Raw genomic sequence first — 20,022 nt, forward strand, 5'->3', positions numbered from 1 at the left:
ATAATGAGGTGGAAATGTATTGAGATTAATAATTCATATGTGCTTATTTTAATGAATACTGCTCTTTGTATTATGTGTTAAAGCTTAATGCAAAACAGAAAACACTGTCTATTTCATATTGCACATACCGTGTAAGATTTGGACTATGGGTGAATTCTTTGTTTCTCACTGAGCCTTTTATAATTGTAAATATTCTGCTGCACCAGGAGATACGATATGAGCTCTGGGGCTACTCCACAGAGCCTGGGCTATCCTAGTTTGGCTTGGGTGATTGCATTTTGTGTCTGCAACATTATATGTCCTCTTTACTTCTCATCTTAAGCTGTATATTCTGTGACAGTGCCCAAATCAGTGGCTTTTTAGTTTAATTTTCATGTTAACCTTTATGTCAGTGTATTGATTGTAATATTGTAGTAAAGACAGATCAGTTGAGTGTAGTCTCATAGAAAGTAAAGGAAATTCATAAATCATATTTGCTAACAAATGTTGGTGTATAGAGGGGTGGTTAGGTCACAACAGAATCCACCAGGGGTTTTTTTGGATTCCATGTGATATTTTTAGAAATAAATGCCCCCCACCAAAAGAAAAGGAAAAGAAAAAAGCATTCAGCCTAATAAGGGAATATAAACTAAATGCAATCAAAATAAATTACAGACGCACACAAATCTGATTGTGGGGTTCTTTTTTTTTTTTTCCTTTCTCCAGGAAGAAAAAATGTTTATCATGGGGACAACAATTCATTTTTTGCCATATCCTATTTGTAGAGTTGGTGATAGAACAGGCAAATGTACCAGCACTTGAAATATGTTTAACTGTTAATTAAATATCGTTCTCTACAGTATGCATTATCATTAAAAACAAAAGTTCCCCTAAGAGTGTATTTTCTCTTCTGTTAATGAATATGGCAGTATAATGCTTTCCAAAGTAATACCCCTTAAAACATTTGTTTTTTTTTTTTAAGTGGTAAGTTTAAATGTGGTAAATATAAGCATGCTTTTTCTCATTGTAATAATTAGTGCTGTGGTCATTAAAATAATATTTATTCTTCATAGGTATAATGTTCTTGTTCATTTCTTCCTTATGACATAAAGAGACTTTAAAGTTTCATTTTCAACTAATAACACAATGGGGATGGGGCCTACACTTAAATGTGGGTGGTGAGGGATTCAGCTTCTTCTAACGAATTTATTCACTGACATATTTATTGAGTGATTGCATTGCACCAGTCATTAGGAACAAAAAGACATCTATGACTCTACACTTTAAATGTTCAGAGTTTAGTGAAAAGAAAGAGATCAGGAGACAAATGACTAACATATAGAGCAAAAGAAAGGACACATAGAACAGGAGGCCATGGGAACATAACGAAGCAGCCATGTGGCTCAGCCATGATGGGTCAGGGAAGAATTCCAGAGGAATAACCTACACCTTTTGCCCCAGAGACATACTGTAGTTTCTTTCACACAGTGACCACAAAAGTCAAAATATATTCACAATAAAAACAACAACCATCCTAATAACCCAAAAGCGTAGAGACTGAGTATAAATGCATGTGTAACCTGACTGGTGGACATAGTGCGGCCAGGGGATGATTCTGGAGAAGGCCCATGTTTCCCAGTCTGGACTGTGGCCCCAGGCGGCAGAGTAGGCCCACAAGGCCACGGAGAGCAGCCCTGTGGGGGTGGGTTGCCTAGATGGGGTCTGTGAGCAAGGTTGGGATACGGTGGGGAAGGAGTTTGTTCAGTTTACCCACCAATGAAAACACCTCTCCAAGTTGACAACTTGATCTTCTGGCCCTACTCTATGCTGCTGGGACTGCAGATACAAGAAAAAGGAAGAACGCAGCAAAATCTTCCACTTATACTTTCTGAAAGTGGATCAGCTGTCTACGTCTCACAGCACCTGTTATCTCACTGACATAAATATAATATACTCTGACTTCATAACTTGAGCTGATGTAAAGGGCTTTATCTTTATAGGGAAGCTGCCCTAGATCTATGCTAGATTTCTTTTTTTTTTAATTTTTAATTTTTAATTTTTCATAAACATATAATATATTTTTATCCCCAGGGGTACAGGTCTGTGAATCGCCAGATTTACACACTTCAAAGCACTCACCATATGCTAGATTTCTTTTTCTTCCTCCTGTTATCAGAAAAATCTTAAGTTCTTACAATCTTCTTTGCATAGATATATATTAAACAAGATAACTTTGTCTTTTTTTTAATCTTCTGGAATCTGAAAACCACCAGATGAGAACCACAGTGCCACAGCAGAGTCCAGTCGTCTTCTAGATGTGCCTCGCTACCTCTGTGAGGGGACAGAATCCCCTTACCAGACGGGACAGCTGCACCCAGCCATCAGGGTTGCCGACTTACTGCAGCACATTAATCTCATGAAGACATCAGACAGCTATGGGTTCAAAGAGGAATATGAGGTGAAATTTTCATTGTTATGTTAAATTTTATTTCTAATAAGAATAGAATTGGACTTTTTCCTCCTCCCTTTACTGTCACAAGGAGGGGAGTCTACTCTTTAGACTCTAATCTTGGGTCTCTGAGAATATCCTCAAATGTGTATGCAGGGAGAAGGGGCAGACAGAATTGAAAGAGAGGGCACTTTCTGGGTCGAAATTCACTTGAAGAATTCTTAAAGGTTGGATTCCAGAATTTTACTGGGCTATTTAAAAACCCCTATGTTAGATCTTATATTTCACCCCTGGAAAAATCCATTAACAGGATCCTTTGAGCCCCAATGTATCATTACAGATTCAACCAGTTAAATGATGGAAGCAGGAGCTACTTCTCTGCCTCTTTACTTGTTGCCCATCTGCTGAAAATTGGGGTCGATCTTTGTGTTCTAAATGTACTGCTTGTCACTCTTAGTTTTCTTTGTGGCTTATTGGTTGAAAGTGGCCAGGAAGAAAAACAGAGCATTGCAAATCTAGAAAATTTTAAGAAGCCAAAAGAAGGATGTGGGAAATTCTTCTTCCAACTTGATTTCCCCTTCCTACTAAATCCAAAATATAAGTCATACTGCCCAGGAAGTGGTTTAAACTCAACATCTCAATAAACATAGCATAGCCAAAAGAACAAATCTCCTTTGACACTTGGCATTTACTGAGAAGTGTGGGCCTAAGGCATACTCGACCGCCATACTCAAAACTACCATGTACACACATTTAAAGTGAAAGAATCCAAGCAGTACTTGACTTTGAAAGACCATCTAAAATGAGTTTGACTGCGTGAAGAATCTTCTGAACTCTGTATTTTCTTTGCAGATGGCTTCTATACCTCTGTTTGGGAGCAAATAAAATTAGCTGTGAATTTTGAAAGCTGGTTTTAGAGACACACCAGAAACACTGTGCTGTGGCCACAGAATAGTGCAAGGAATTAAAAGATTCTGCCAGAGCTCGGGTTTTTTTCTGCATTTCGTGTGTATTCCTGTGTACCTCACTTCAAAAACCATTGATTCTTTGAAGACCCCATTTCCTGTGTTGAGCAAAGTTTAAGTGTTACTGCAAAAAGAAATCTATACCCATATTTTAAATTGCTGCATATGGTAATTAAACCAATCAACAAATTCATCTGTTCCAAGATCCTTGGATATGGTGACTCTTTTTCATCTTCATATGGTCCCTTGTTGTAGAGACTCAGTCCTTTTCATGGTCTTCAAAGAAACTGAAATGGGATGTACTGCACACGATTTAATGAATAATTATGGGGGAAAACAGGTTTTCTTTTTCCTGTTACAAATGCTAAGAGAAAAACATTTGAAAGATACTCATTAAAGGTAGTTTTGACGTTTTGAGGCTTTCTCTACTGCCATTTCTCAGAGTTGCAGCAATCTTAAATTTGAAATTGTTTCAAGCTCCTTTTTATCCCTAAAGTTGCTTTTTGTCCTCATTTTGAACTCAGTCCAATCCAAAATGAACAAGTAGGAGTCCAACAAACAAGCTTTGAGATCTGAAAAGAGAAGTTGTTTACTCCTCTAGTACTCTCTTCCTCCCCGAGAAGAGTGGCTTTTATTATTTTGTTCTTCAGAACAGATAAACCTGATCCAGGAAAAGGAGTTAAATTCAGTCTTCTTCTTATTTTTTCTTTTTCCCAGAGCTTCTTTGAAGGACAGTCTGCATCTTGGGATGTAGCTAAAAAAGATCAAAATAGAGCAAAAAATCGATATGGAAACATTATAGCATGTAAGTTCTCATACAGTTCTTGGTGAGTGTAAATATTGTGTGTGGAAGATAAATAATAGTGGCAGGTTCTCCTTACATGCTTTTAAACTTTAAGAAAAATACCAAAGGGTGGCACATCTGTTTGTAAAGTGATCTATTTAATATTAAAGCAGCATTGGCTGTTGGCAGTGACTCTGAAGTTGTCGTCATCTTCATTAATTAAATTGACTCAGATTCTTCAGCCTGTGGAGATAACGTGCTGTTTGATGTTATGTTTGCATGTAAATGCATGGGGGTGTTATTGACAGCTGAGAATATCAGGATAATGAAAAAGAAAGGTCTTTTCAGTGACAAATTGCTATAACACTTCTACCGAACACATTCAAGGTGAGAGTGTTATCCTTTCAGTATAGCCTTTATTTCTTCCTTGGAGCCCATGGCTGAACTCCTGCCACTCCGTGTTACTTGTCCTTAGGGACTTCATTAAGTCTTCAGGGTGTTTGCGTGGGATAAGTAAATTGGTTATCCTTGGAACCACAGGAGCGGTAAGGAAAGTTGCATAGTTTAGTTTGTGACTAGCTAGTGATGTACTTGGTCCATTAGAATCTCAATTTAAGTTATTTTAAAATATCTTCCAAATACATCAGAATTCAGTCTCGACTTTCAAGAAGTAAGCAGTCGAGAGCAGAGATTCAAAATTCACTCAATAGTTATCTGGCTCGTTTTCTGTACACAGCAGCAGGAACGGATCCCACCCATTTCAAACCAGGTCTAAGAAGCAGAATTAGTAGTTACAACAAGTTCAGTCCTTTAGACAAATCCAATGATGATTCCTCTGACATTCCCATGTTCCCTAAAAACCTACCAACTATGAAGATACTAGTCATTGAAGCTTTATTAACAGAATATTTTAATAAGTAGGGAACTCATCACAGCCCTTATATGGAGTACTGGGTGTTGTACATAAATAATGAATCTTGGAACACTGCATCAAAAACTAATGATGTAGTTTATGGTGACTAACATAACACAATAAAAAAAAAAGAGTTCTTGTATTTCTTTAAGGAAATTTGAATAGCCCTCTCTTATGGAGAAGCTATCAACAACCCCTGAATTACTCTAACTATCTACTGAGGTCCTTGTTTCGGAACAGAGGGGAAATTTAATAGCTTTATTTTATTGTTTAAAAACCATAGATGACCACTCCAGAGTAATTCTGCAACCTGTCGAGGATGATCCTTCTTCAGATTACATTAATGCCAACTATATAGATGTAAGTATTTGTATAGTTTGGTGAGCCCAATTTGTTGGCTTATCCACGTGAAACTTTTTGCTTGTTATTGCCTATAAAGTGATTGCTAGCTTTTTAAAATAAAGAACAAACTGTACACTTTTCCTTGTTCTACGTCCTAGTACTCACTGACGTTGTTGTGCTTTCTTTCACACCTGACTTTGGTTTGGGCTGTAGATTTGGCTGTACAGGGATGTAAGTACCACTATATGTAAATAACAGCACCCTATTATAAATCTTTACTATAACTACTCTTAATTACAGTTCTTACTAATGCTTAATACTAGTTATCTCTGCATGCTTCACCTAATTAGCCTCATACAGTATATCTATGTTCATTTTTTTGTAACTCCTTTACATGTGTGAAGATCTATTTTACCTCCTTCCCTTTGCTATGTTTAGAAAAACAGGACCATTTTTAGCTTTTGACAAGTTATGATGTACTCGAGTTTTCTTTGTTGTTGATTTCTGTTTCTGGCTTTTATTCTTCCCCTTCCCTAAACATGTGAGAAGCTGGATAGTATGATGTGTATTAGTGTATCTGAAATTCTACATTTTACATTTGACTTCTGATGTTAAAAATGGGTAGGAAGACTATTTTGTGGTGTGTGGTATTGGCTTGTTAAAGTATTAAAATTAATTAGGCAAAATCATTACTAAATTGCATTTGTAAAATACACATATCACACATATATATCGAATCATGCAAACCAAAAAGCTGCTTTGGTCACAGGTTTTCAGTGTTACATTTTGGTTACGAGCATATCTACATGCAAATTGTTGATTTAATGGAAAGTAATTAGCAAATCAAAAATAAAATATTGTCAAGGAAGTAATAATACTACATTATGTGTAAGAAAGACAGGCTCTTTTTTCATATTTCCTGGTTCAAAATCGTGCTGGGAATCTTGGGACTGTTGCTTCCCTTCTCTGTGCCTCAGTTTCCTTCTCTCTGCAGTGGGGATAACAACAGTATGAACCTCATCATTCTGTCATGAGAAATCAATAAAGTTATGCATGTGGAACATTCAGCACAATACCTATCACATACAAAGCACTCATAAAACATCAGCTATTTTTAAATAATTCTGTCCTAGGAGTGCTGAGATTAATCAGTTTAAGACTTGCACTAATTATAAGGCAAAAGGTAGAAGTTTCAAATATTGCAGTGTATATGATATACACATTTATATTTCTATAAAACATATAAAAATTAGGCCCCGACTTTGTCCAGTTTCCATAATAAATAGGCAGTGACCTCTGTCACATTTATTAAGTTCATGTTTTATAGTTATTTTGTGAACTGTCATAATTGATAGCTTTGAATTAATTAATTTTATTACATACAGTCTCAGTATATTGGTAAAAATTTTGATCATCATTTGACTCTCATTCAATATTTTAAATTTATCAGACATCTCAAAAGAGTAAGCTAATGGTCCATTCTTTAGAATAAAAAATTCCAACAGTTTTGTGACAAATTTGTACTTGTTCTTACCTATTCAGTTTAACCTTGGTTTTCTGCCAAGACATGTACACTGGAGCCTTGTTATAATACTACTTTTTGGTTCATATGGTAAAACTGTGTTCTAAATGAGACTGTGTTGTTACCCAGTCGTTCTGTTAAGACCCCAGTGTATTTTGGCTGATTACTTCACAATTCCATAATGTTCCCTTTCCCGTTAGTTTATTACATTTAAGACTCTCTGTAATTGGTAAATTTTTCATGAAAAACGGGAGATGAAATGCTTATAGAGCTTGGAAAAAATTTTTCCATGAAAAATTGTACTATTTGGTGTAAGAAGAAATAGAAAACTTCAAAATTGGCATCAGTATCATGCTTAGCCTATTAAGTCTTAGATTGGAGATCTCAGTTTATGTGCATTAATATGCTCATCGAGTTGCCCACACCAAATGTGGACAAATTGTACCCGAGGCTTTTGCTAAAGTCCTTTGATAAATGCAAAACAAACCCAAAGCTTAACCCTATGATACTGTTAACAGTTGTGCTACTCGTGATATACCAGAATTCAAATAGATTGAGAGCAACTAACAACTTATTTCTTATCAGAAAATAATTTCTTTGTTGACACAGTATTAAATATTTAACCATCTAAAGCTCTTAGCACACTAAAAAGAAAAAAAAAGTGCTAAATTTTTGTTCAGGATGAGATGCATTTTATTTAAAACTCTTCTTTCCCTATATATGTGTGTACCTGTAATTATGTGTGTGTAAACTAATATTATCAGCACACACAAAATAGTTTTGGCAGATTCCTGAACATATTATATACAGGAATATTCTCTAAAATAGCTCAGCAGGACTTTGACTGAATGCACACATGCATTGTCCAGCTCTAACATTGGAATGTTCTGTTATTTTTTTATGGTTCTAATATGTCGTTGTCCATTTGTAATGCAGTGTGTTGTACTTTTGGATGATAAGATGAGAATAATATTTTTGAACACAATTTGCCAGGAATGAATGACTAAAGATTAACATGAAGGCATAAACATTTTAGTAAAATCAAACAATATCTAAGAGGTTAAGCCCTAGCAAACAAAACTCAATTATGCAATACATATTCTAATCTGAGCCCTTAAAACATTTAATTTTTGTTTTATGTTTACCTTTCAGATAACCTAGGTTTGAGAAGTGAACTCTGAGTTCACTGCTCATTTCTGGACTTTTTACTATAACTTAATCTTAACAGGTGGTTGTCTTCATCTTTTTATGCCTTCATTCATTTATTTCTGATACTGATGTAAAATGATAACCAATCTGCTCTCCTATTTTAGGGTTACCAGAGACCAAGCCACTATATTGCAACTCAAGGTAAAACATGGCCTTTCTAAATGTTCTAGAGCAACCAAACTTGCTTATTCATCCATATGAGGTCAATTTGGGTTTGGGCATGGGGGTTGAGGTTTTTTTGCCATTTTATCTGACTTAACTGAAAAAAAAAGATCAGATCATTTGAGTGAGACTACTCTTTATTCATTTGTATAATACAAATTGTTTTGTCTGTGTAAAACACGTAAATTAAAGCTTGCTTTGTTTTTTAATTACAATAAAAGAGAAGCTGCTGATGTGTGGTCTGGGTTTGGTATTCTGATGTCCCAGAGCACACGAGTCAATAGAGCTGGACACAGGAATTACTCTTGATAAGAGCTAAAGAGGTGTACCTTGTATAAGTGGCGTTTTTTGGGTGCGGGGGGAGCAAGGTCTGTGGTCCTGGAATGCAGTATTATCCAAGAGTGATACTGTTATAATGAGATGTTAGACTGTCCTCCAGCAATTTTTTTTTCAAGTCAAGACTGAGACAAAATGAAGGGCTTAAGGGAACTCCATCAAGTTCATTGTGTGCAGATAATAAGAAAAAGGCAGAGGAATCTTGTTATAGTAGCACCCCAGGGAATGAGAGCCTCCTAAAACACCTTTAGTTATCTCTAGATTGACCACTGGCCTTCAGAAGAGAAACCTATATATCTATTTATTTCTTAGAAGAGGGAGGCAGGGCAAAAGCTCTGTTTGCTGTTTTGACAGAGATTATTTTCTGAGTATTTTCACATATCTTTGGATTAACTGAGATGAATTATAAGCTCTTTAAAGTCAAAGATCATCCAAGGTGAACAATTTTCTAGGTTTGTTTGTGGCACTGAGCAGAGTATAACCCAGCAGACACTTCTGTAGTCTGGAGATGGGAATAGAAGGTTGGCATGTGTGCTTATATGTATGGATATTTCTTCATTAACCCCTAAACATGCACTGTTTTATAAATGATGTGAGTATATTTAATTGGTAATACATGCTGTTTGGTTGATAGTGGAATAAGGCTTCCTATTTTTAACATGTATTTGAAGATCTATCAAACTAATTTAGTGACAGGTATAAATATCCTAGAATCTAGTGATGTCTTCTTCATGAGAAGTATAGAAGGTAAATTTGAAAAAAAAAAAAAAATTGTATATGCCTATGTTTTCGCTATACTGTGAATTTAGATATAAACTAAATTTAAGTAATTTCAGTGACATTTTATATTAGACCTTTAATATTATTTTTTGAGTTATTTAGTTTACTGTGATTTGTGCCTTATGTATACTTCTTACCACTTATTTCTTCTAACCACAAAATTTCTCTAATAACATAATATTCAAATTAATTTCTTCAAAGGCCCAGTTCATGAAACAGTATATGATTTCTGGAGAATGATCTGGCAAGAACAGTCTGCCTGCATTGTGATGGTTACAAATTTAGTTGAGGTTGGCCGGGTAAGAGAAAAAATATTTTTTTTCCTTGTTCACAAAACATGTGTAAGTTGAGTAGCCAAACCTAACAAACTTAAAATAACACTCACTATATTGTTTTAAATATTGGTATGCAGAGCATTTCAACTGAGTTCTCCTCAGCTGAGAAAATTATTTGATTTCTTATTGAGTAATGAAAGAAACTTTGATTTTATACTGGATTCTAATTGCATCATCAGGCTTGTATATTATAATGAGACTATACAAGGTTTTTCTATTTATTGTGTAATAGATTCTTTCATCTCATATATAGTTTTTTTAACCATATTTTTATTATAACCTAAAGAGTTACCACTGGAATTAATCATTTTGGTTCATGTATATTCAAGTCCATGTCTATACCCTTTGTGTCATTTAGGTTAAATGCTACAAGTATTGGCCTGATGATACTGAAGTTTATGGTGACTTCAAAGTAACTTGTGTGGAAATGGAGCCACTTGCTGAATATGTAGTTAGGACATTCACCCTGGAAAGGGTAAGTACCCTAAATTCTCTTTCTTTAAAATATGTTTATGGAAATTTTTTTTTCTCATAAAGTCCCCATCAAGATTTGTTTTGCTGATGCTATAAAATTCATTCATTCATTCATTCATTCATTCTACAAATATTTATTCAAGTGCCAGTCATGTTTGTAAACCCCAGGATACATATTAAATACATAAATGATTTCTATTTAGAAAAGTGGTCTAGAATCATGTGAAAAATCACAAAACTAGAACATCAGAGAGAAATCAATAGCATAGAAGAAAAAAATCAAATATAAACCAAAAACCAACAGAAAAGAATAAATAAGATCAAAAGGCTAGTTTCTTGAAAAGAATAGTAACCTCTGTCAATTCTAAATGAGGGACAGTCAAAACTATGCAATATTAGAAAACACAAAAAGGATATAACTATAGTTATACTTGATGTTGGGAAATAGGTAAAAATGTTACTTGTAAACTTGGAGACAGATTTTAGTCTAAATACCCTTATATTCTTGCAAACACTGATTTCTAAAAATCTGACCCAAGAAGACTTAGAAACCTGAGCAGATGATAGAAGAAAATAGAATCTTAAAATATATCATTGAAATTTCACTATGACTTTATAGTTAAGGTTTCTTTAAGTTTTAAAGAATAGTTAATGCCTTTATTAATAAAACTATTTAGACCATAGACCGTGAAAACCAAATAAATATATTTTAAAAGCTGACATAACTGTGATAACAGAAACAGGTAAAGATGGCACTCTCTCAAGCTCTTCTCTCCTCTTTTTTAAAATCTCTTTCTCTCTCTCTCCCTCCCCACCCCTGCTCCTCTTCTCTTTCTCTCTGTGTGCATAAGAGCTTTGCAGACCAATTTCATTCAAGAACATGCTTGAAAAAAAACTTCAAAATAAAATATTGAAAATTTGAAACCCAGCTGTGAATTAAGAAAATGTCACAACATGATCTCTAATGACTGTTTTCTAGGAAGGCAAGGATATTACACCTGTGGTAGGAAATCTAGCCAAACATTTCATCACATCTTTGTCAAAGGACCAAAAACATATGGTTTTATTAATAGATACTGTAATATACTTATTTTTGCTTAAAAGACGTTTATAGAAATAATCTATAAAAAAAATAAGGAGGCTATTTAAGCATGATAGAGGAGAATCAACAGTAACTAATAGCATGCACATTAAGGAGTAAAAACCCTAAAGGTATTGCTGTGTAATCAGGAGTGTGATGTGGATAATCGGTCTCACTAGTATTCAAAATTGGGGGAAGTTCTAGTAAATGAAATGAGACAACTAAAGGAGTAAATTGCTTAACTATTAAAAAAGATAAGATTATTTTAACAAGAAGTGATTTTATATCAAGAAAACTAGAAATATTTTAAAATGGAACTACTAATCATTGAAGTGGCTAAATTCAAGATAAATATTCATAAATGATAGCTTTTCTGTATATTAGCAGTAAGCAGTAGTAGACGTTAAGAAATCTCTTTCACAGTAATAAAAAAATTCTGAAGTTATCTAGGAATAGATTCAACAAAGATAGAAGTCCTAAGTGACTAAATCCTCAAAAGTGTAAAGAACGTAAAATATGATGTGAATCAGTAAGTAGAGACACGCACTACGGCCCAGAATGGGAATGTTTTATGTTAATACCACTTTCTGTAGTTAATGTCATTCTAATTAGAACATCATTGGGTTTTTATTTTTAATCTGTCTTATTATTTAAAACTGCAAAAGAGTAGTTTGGGGTTTTTTTGTTTGTTTGTTTGTTTTAAATCACATATTTGAAAATTACACAGGAAGATTAAATAGAAAGAGCAGTAAAGGAATGTGCCTCACCAGATATTAAAAAGAACTTTTAACTGAAGTTGACTAAAAAGAACAAGGCCCTTATGGCAAGCACCTCCAGTAATGGATTAATATGGAGGAGGTAAGGTAATTGTCTGAAATCAGGTCTTAGAAAAATTTATGATTTTACTCACTGGAGTTGGCTTGAAAAATAGTAAAGAAAGTGATTTTTCGGGGCGTCTGGGTGGCTCAGTGGGTTAGGCCTATGCCTTCAGCTTAGGTCACAGTCTCAGGGCCCTGGGAATGAAACCCACATCGGGCTTACCTCTCGGCTTCCCCCTCTCTCTCTGCCTGCCTCTCTGCCTACTTGTGATCTCTCTGTCAAATAAATAAATAAAATCTTTAAAAGAAAAAAAAGTGATTTTTCTATGCATGATTCCATGAGAGTGTTTGTCATTGTCATTATTATAATTATCTGTTGAGTGCCGCTTTGTATAGGGTATTGTGTAGGAACTGGAACTAGAAAGAATAAGACGACCTGATCACTGGCTTCCAAGTTTTTGGTCCTATTTGTTGACTATCCATATAGAACAGAATCTAACCTTTCTCAATTTGATTCATTGATTTCCTGACATGTTTCTCACTGTTCTGATTGAACAAGTTAGATGGAGATATCACAGGTAGCTCACAGAGCCATTGGCATTATATAGATTATTGTGGGGTTTGAGGGGTTACAAATGTGGATTCTTAAAAATAACTCTGTAGCATTCTATCTATGCTCTCTGAGCTGTGCTAACACAATCCACAGGCTGCTTTAACCAAAGGGTAAAAGCTTTGAAGTGTTCATTTAAAAGTTCTATCAAATTAACCCAATAGGAAAGACGCATAACAATGATGGTTCCCTTTTATTTTGTATTTTTGTTACTATAAATAATATTTGGTGCTGCATTATTTCACAGAATTAGGAAAAATCATTTGCCCAAAGAAGTTTAGCCAGCTTTTTTTTACAAAAGAATCTAAAGTAGTTCTGTCCTGGAAAATCCCTGCATGCTGGGCTTCAAAACCATTTTCAACATGGATAAGCAAGGCATTAAAATCTTTTTGAGGTGAGAAGCTAGAAAGTTGCTTTTATGCACCACTCGAAAACTCAGTGCCTCGGGTCCAGAGGGCAGCATTTTAGCTTTCCCATTTTTTTCTCCTTTTCTCCTAATAATTCTATGTGTTGTCATTTCAACTAAGGAACAAACTGTCAAGGTAAATAAAAATTTACACAGAGTTACAGAACTGAGCAAGACTTCTAATTTTCTTTCTTTGGCAGGTGTCTGACAATAAGGTAAGCTCCCTAACCATGTCAGGCCAGCATCTTCTATCAGAAAAATCCTGATCTTTGATAGATTCTTTGTTTTGTTGTTGTTGTTTTGGGGTTTTTTTTTTGTTTGTTTTGTTTTTTTCCGTTGGCAGCCAGGTCTAGTGCCTGTGGTTGGTGTTGAATGGCTTTCTTTGGACACTTTTGAACACGCTTGTTTACATGTTTGCACAGAGGGGCTACAATGAGATCCGCGAAGTGAAACAGTTCCATTTCACTGGCTGGCCTGACCACGGAGTACCTTACCACGCCACAGGGCTCCTTTCCTTCATCCGGCGAGTGAAGTTCTCCAACCCTCCCAGTGCCGGCCCCATCGTTGTGCACTGCAGGTGAGTACTGGACCAGACACTCTGGACTGTATAAGGCCAGCTTCTTTAAAGTGGGAAGACAAGGCCTTCAAGCATAGAACTAGTGCATGCTTACAAGGTTCCAGTTTATGATATTACAGGTAAGGTTTAAAAAAAGAAAAGTTAGCTCAAAGGAGGATATAAAATAGAAACTTAAAAAATAAATACATTCATCCTAATATGTGTAGTGTTGTTCACAAATGGGAGTATTGGAATCTCTGTCTTTTAGTGGCAACATCTGTGTCTGGGGTTAAAATACAGATTTCTTGCCAATCTAGTAAATTCCCAGTAGAAGCCCAGCTTTTAAAACTAAATTTGAGACATACAGAGTTACTAAATGGCCTAAATTGCAAGAATTTGTGCTATAAAACAGCTATTTAAGAATTAAAAAAAAAAAAAAAAAGCCATCCATCAGAGAACCTTGAAAACTACATCAGTGAGAGCCAGCAAAAATATGCCAGAAAAATGTGAACATTATATCCAGGCTTCCTTCTGATTAGAAACTTCTCTTAAAACAAGCATTCAGAGACACTAAAAGCAGATTACATGGCCTCATTTGGAGATGTGAACAGAAAAATATGTACTGAATCTGAAAAGCTTTTTCTAAATGCTGCACACCATTCTCAAATACTGTCCCCTCCAAGCTATATAATAGGTTGTACTTAAGCTTTTTTTTTCCCCCTGAAAATCCTACCTATTCAGAATTTAAATGACCATGTATGGAAGAGGGAAAACAGCCCAGAGAATGACATAAAAATAAGGGATCCCATAAGGATCAGATACTGTGTACCCTGAAAAAAAAATCTTCAGTCCTCCTCTTCGGGAAATCTGATGTACTCTTCAATTACCTTCCCATCTCAAACCCTGGGAACAGTGATTCAGAAGATGGTAGGCAAAAGAAAAAAGAGAGAGAGAGAAAAGAGATACCCACAATATCTTTTAATTAAATTTCTTAAAGAACATTGTGTTTGAGAGAAGTGGCCAAATCTGGACAACAAAGTATAATGTTAATAGCCCCTCTGTGCATTAGAAAATGAGATAAATAGTTCTTCAATTCAGGAGTGTCTTGACTTATAGAAGTTTACTCCCCTATGAATTGCCTGCTTCAGAAGTGCTACAAGAGTCTCAGATACTCTTGAACAGAAGTGTCACTTTTCACTTATACTCAGGTATCCATGAATATACAAAAAAGAGGAAGCTGACTACCAAGTGAAATCCCCCCCACCCTCACCAAACCCCAACTATATCTTGTTTGCACCACCGATTTTTATGCCTGGTGGCTCAGCTGGTTAAGCATCTGACTCTCAATTTCAGCTCAGGTCGTGATCTCAGGGTCCTGAGATCGAGCCCCACATTGCACTCCCTGCTCACCAGGGAGTCTCTGAGGTTCTCTCTCTCCCTCTGCCCCTCCCCATCACATACTCTTTCTCTAAAATAAATAATCAAATCTGTTTTAAAAATTGAAGAAACATTTCCAAAAGATAAAATAATCAGTAGTATATTAAGATTCAGTGACTGAATTAAATACAGTAAGATAGTGGCTGTCTTTTGTGACCTGTTAAGAATTATATTCTATGCCTAACTGTTCATTTTCATTTTCCTTCAGATCACTATTCAAATATTCTTTCTCCTGTTGGTCTCCTCCAATAACCATTTCCTTCCCCACCTTCATAATTAACACTTCTCTGAATTTTGACTCCTCAGATTTCCCAGTAAACGTTTTGGAATAAATTTTTTTTTTTTTTTTGCCTTGGTATGTACAGGAGTCTGTCAGACTGAAACAGTAAGCCAGCATTCTTGCATTTTGCCAGAGGACACACAAGTATATGAGTAAGAGTATTTCTGAGGTGAAATTTTAAAGCCCAAATGCACCCCTTCGTCACTTCTATGAGCTTGAAATCACGGGCCCTGGATTGCCAGAGAATGAAGACTGTATGAGAGCTATGGAACTTGAACAACATACGTACATTATGTTTAAAACACAATTTGATATACAAAGTCTATCGTTTTCAATTTCAGACTCCTGCTCCCGTCTTCATTTTGCACCAAAACACTCTACCTGAAGTTATTTGTACATGAAATAAGTGTTTATATAACACATAAAAATCTCACCTTGCAGTTTGTTAAATCAATTTGATTCCACCTGACAGTTGAAAAGAATCTTTATTTAATAAGACTGCAAGAACGTAAGTCTTGCACTTCTTTAGATTTGTTTAATTTGTTTCAGTGCTGGTGCTGGACGAACTGGCTGTTACATTGTGATCGACATCATGCTGGACATGGCTGAAAGAGAGGGTGTTGTCGACATCTACAACTGTGTCAAAGCCTTAAGATCTCGTCGTATCAATATGGTCCAGACAGAGGCATGTTGCTTGTTATCTCTAATGACCTCTTTTTTGTTATTGTTGGTTTCCAACATTTATCAAAAACAGTAAATGTTTTTCATATAGAATCAGTATTACCTCATCAAGTCATATAGGAAAATATTGATATCATTATTAATGTTTCTATATAGAGAAAATTCTCTGTATTCTCTATCTTTGATGACAGAGGATTTTTATTAAAATAGTTTTTTTTTTCCTTAGGAACAGTACATTTTTATTCATGATGCCATTCTAGAAGCCTGTTTATGTGGAGAAACTGCCATACCTGTCTGCGAATTTAAAGCTGCATATTTTGATATGATTAGAATAGACTCTCAGACTAACTCTTCACATCTCAAAGATGAATTCCAGGTATTTACTTATTTCTAGAGTTTCTTTTATGAGGAACTTATTACAGTGTGTTCTGGGCATTATTAATAACTCTAAGGAAGGTCTTTCAAGTCAAATTGATAATTTTTGACCCTATTTTAAGTATAATACCTGTCTCTTTCATTTTACATATTATGGAGTTATTTTTACAGTAATGAGCTCATATCTGCTGTATCTGAAATGAGTTCAGACTCAGGGAGGGGTATGGATAAAGGTATCATAAAAGTCAAACTTAGTGATTTGTGTGTATTTATATGCAGTCGTATGGATTTTAACCTGTGTCACTCTAATGTGAAATCAAGCATATTAATAATAATAGCTGAAGTTTGTACTAAACATTGTCCCTATATAGCCCCAAATGTTTCCACGGCCCTTAAGACATCCCTGAAGATGTGTGAATATGAAGTCAAGCGTAGCTCTGGACACCTCATACTTTGATCCTTTGTGCAGTGCTCTTTCTAGCATGCTACAGCCTGTCTTCAAATACGGCACGGCAAAACATTACTACAAATGATAGTTTCCAGCTTTGATGTTGGGTCATCCTTATGGGCCACTCTACCTCTGTTTTCTTCGGTTAGACACTGCATTTTGCAGGTAGCAATGGTTTTCAGCTTCCCTTTTCCTTTTAGGAAACACAGCGAACAATGTGTGTATTGTTTCTTTGTCACTTCTCAGGCTTCATTAGCTTTAACTACAAAGTCTATCAGCCTGTCATCATGGCAAATACCGTTGCCCTGTACAGATCCTTCACTTTGTACTTGGCCTCCCAGATCCTAGATGGATCTGCCTTATGCTATTAAATGGGTCACTTGCTTTTAACCTATGTTCCCTTTCTTTTTAGACTTTAAATTCAGTCACCCCTCGACTACAAGCTGAAGACTGCAGTATAGCGTGCCTGCCAAGGAATCATGACAAGAATCGTTTTATGGACATGCTGCCACCTGACAGATGTCTGCCTTTTTTAATTACAATTGATGGGGAGAGTAGTAACTACATCAATGCTGCTCTTATGGACGTAAGAGACTGCCGTCTTTGTTAGTACAAAGTGTCGTGAAAAGCTACGTAATGTGACGAACACTGGCTTGTTTTCTTTTCAAGAAAATTAAAAGGGCCTAGAAAGGAAAATTGGAAATTTTCATTGAAATACAAGTTTTTCTTGGAGAATGATTTTGAATTTTCCCTACAGGGATTCTTAGGAACTATAAATTTTAGGCCCCATTGTAAATTTGGAGCTTGTCAATTATGATATTCTGTATAGGAAATACCTACAGGTCGTATTTCTCATCTCAATTATTTTCAGAAAAGAAAATCATGCTTGTGTATTTTGAATGTTAAGTGAGCAATGAATTTTCTTTTTTAAGATTATTTATTTATTTATTTGAGAGAGAGACAGTGAGAGAGAGCATGAGCGAGGAGAAGGTCAGAGGGAGAAGCAGACTCCCCATGGAGCTGGGAGCCTGATGTGGGACTCGATCCCGGGACTCCGGGATCATGACCTGGGCCGAAGGCAGTCGTCCAACCAACTGAGCCACCCAGGCGTCCCAAGGAATGGATTTTTTAAAACCACATAATGCCTTATCTTATAGAAGTTGGGTTAATTTGGGAAATCTTTATCTCTGACATTTAAAGTTTCAGTAATTTATGGCTAACTTGTTTTTATCAGCCAGTAATTAATAGAGATCCTTTATAAACAGCTAGGAGAAAGCATTAAAGATACCTGTTAATACATCCATCATTAATGAAAGAGCTGTTTTGCCCCACTCCAGCCATCACAGAGTATAAGAGGTAGAGTAATTCCTTAGGAGGTTAGCTTCCCTTGGACAGAACAACTCGGAGAGAGAGGAGAGAGTTTTAAGTCAGTCCTTGGCTACCTTCCTGGGTTACCTTGGAAAGAAGCAAAAGGCTCTCCTGGTTCAGAATCCTTTTAAACAGCTCATCATCTTCATTTATAAACTTTTCTAGGTTTTGCCTTTTCATCTATGGAACCATAGCCAGGAGAAATTAGAAGTCAGGGTCCATTCCTGTGTGACTAGTAATGAAGCTTTCTGCAATATTGATCCTATTGCCTTTTCCAAAATTAGCTTCTGATGCTAAAGACTTAGAAACCCTACTTTCTACTTCTGATACCAGTCTTTTAGTCAGTTACTTTGCTCTTTTTATGCTGCAGAGCAGAATAGTCTAAAGACAAGCTCAAGTGAAAAGTTCCCTTTCTTGCCTGACCATTAATCATATCCTCTGAAATCACACTGGATCCTCACTGTATCTTTTCTTCCCATTTTAATTGTTTGGAAAGACAAATATACTAAATACAGAGAAAATACACAAGACCTTTTTGTTTCTGAGTCTAGATTTGGAATTTTAAAAGACTGTGTGGGAAAGGGAAGGAGAAAATACCATTAGGGAAGAGATTGATGAGGTGTATGTCTGAGGCATTTTTTTGTCTTTGGCATCGATTGCTGTCAAATTTTTCTTCATCTCCAGGTTATTTTCTAGTCAATATGAAGACTGAAACTTGTTCTCTACCTCTTTCTACCCTCTGCTTAATTCCTTATGATTTAACATAGATATATTTCATAATTGAGACCATCCACTAGGTTCAATAGTATAGTTAGGGGCCTCAGAAAAGTTAGGTTTGGTTTGTCTTATAAGAACAAGGTTCACTGGTCAGCACTCCCCGCTCCCCTCATCCTCTAGCAACATCCTCAGTGTTATACATCCTTGTGCGCGCCGTGATTGTGAAGAGTTCGGAAGTAAGGCTGAGGATTCTGTGATTTCAAAGCCTCAGATGTGCTCCTGTCCTTACAGAGGAAAGATCTAGCAAAGCAGCTCTGTCCTCTCACATCATCTTATCCATCTCCCCTCCTTGTGACTCAAAACCTGAGTAAAGAGCTCACCTTCCCATGGAACAGACACGTGATTAGAAGGAAATTTTACTTATTTCTTCTGACCCTTTTTGATGAGCCTTCATACCTTTCTTAGGAGACACTCACCTCAGATGCAGGTGTAACTCTGTGAGGCCTGAGGTCACTCTGAAGCAGCCATTTGAACTGTCAGCACTCGGATTTATCCCATGGTCTTCCATGGAGTTAAATGCCATGGTTAGCGGTATTTCCCAAACGGCGATAAGCTCAATGTTCGGGAATCCGGTTCTACGCTAACATTTAGGACACTTGAAAGATTTAAGGAGTTATGTGGTAAAAATGAGTTAGGGGATCACTGACAGTTTTTATCCACATGAAGGAAACCCATCTCAGACAGCTGTCTACATTTCGGTGTTGTTTTTTTATAAACTGTTTAATACATAGAAATACAGATCATTCATCTGCAGAATGACAGATTGCCAAGGTCAGATGAGCATACCCTCTCCTTCTGGGTAGAGATAATGTGTCATGTCCCAGTCAGGGAGCACTTGGTAAAAAAGGAGCCATTCCCTTATTGGTGGAGGGAATACACTTCACCAAGAAGTGCATTTTAGTTTAAGAAAAATCATAAGTGGGGCGCCTGGGTGG

The 20,022-nt window shown here is 36.0% G+C and overlaps 1 protein-coding gene across 7 annotated transcripts in view; it reads left to right on the plus strand.

Annotated features, from left to right (window-relative positions):
* The window catches only part of PTPRK (protein tyrosine phosphatase receptor type K), a 560,500-nt gene that overhangs the window by 531,251 nt on the left and 9,227 nt on the right, over window positions 1-20,022 (plus strand). For 3 of the 7 annotated variants that reach the window (XM_082729853.1, XM_082729857.1, XM_082729856.1), the window contains 11 exons: window positions 2,253-2,437; window positions 4,111-4,198; window positions 5,374-5,450; window positions 5,646-5,663; window positions 8,268-8,304; window positions 9,643-9,740; window positions 10,135-10,251; window positions 13,588-13,742; window positions 15,988-16,123; window positions 16,346-16,495; window positions 17,355-17,528. In XM_082729853.1, coding sequence (XP_082585979.1) covers window positions 2,253-2,437; window positions 4,111-4,198; window positions 5,374-5,450; window positions 5,646-5,663; window positions 8,268-8,304; window positions 9,643-9,740; window positions 10,135-10,251; window positions 13,588-13,742; window positions 15,988-16,123; window positions 16,346-16,495; window positions 17,355-17,528 — 1,235 coding nt within the window. Of the gene's footprint in view, window positions 1-705; window positions 1,020-2,252; window positions 2,438-4,110; window positions 4,199-5,373; window positions 5,451-5,645; window positions 5,664-8,267; window positions 8,305-9,642; window positions 9,741-10,134; window positions 10,252-13,587; window positions 13,743-15,987; window positions 16,124-16,345; window positions 16,496-17,354; window positions 17,529-20,022 lie in introns of those variants that run through there. The other 4 variants (XM_082729854.1, XM_082729852.1, XM_082729855.1 and 1 more) reach the window with 2 other exon arrangements.

This window comes from Mustela nivalis (assembly GCF_964662115.1).
Source record: "Mustela nivalis genome assembly, chromosome: 5".
Lineage (NCBI taxonomy): Eukaryota > Metazoa > Chordata > Mammalia > Carnivora > Mustelidae > Mustela > Mustela nivalis.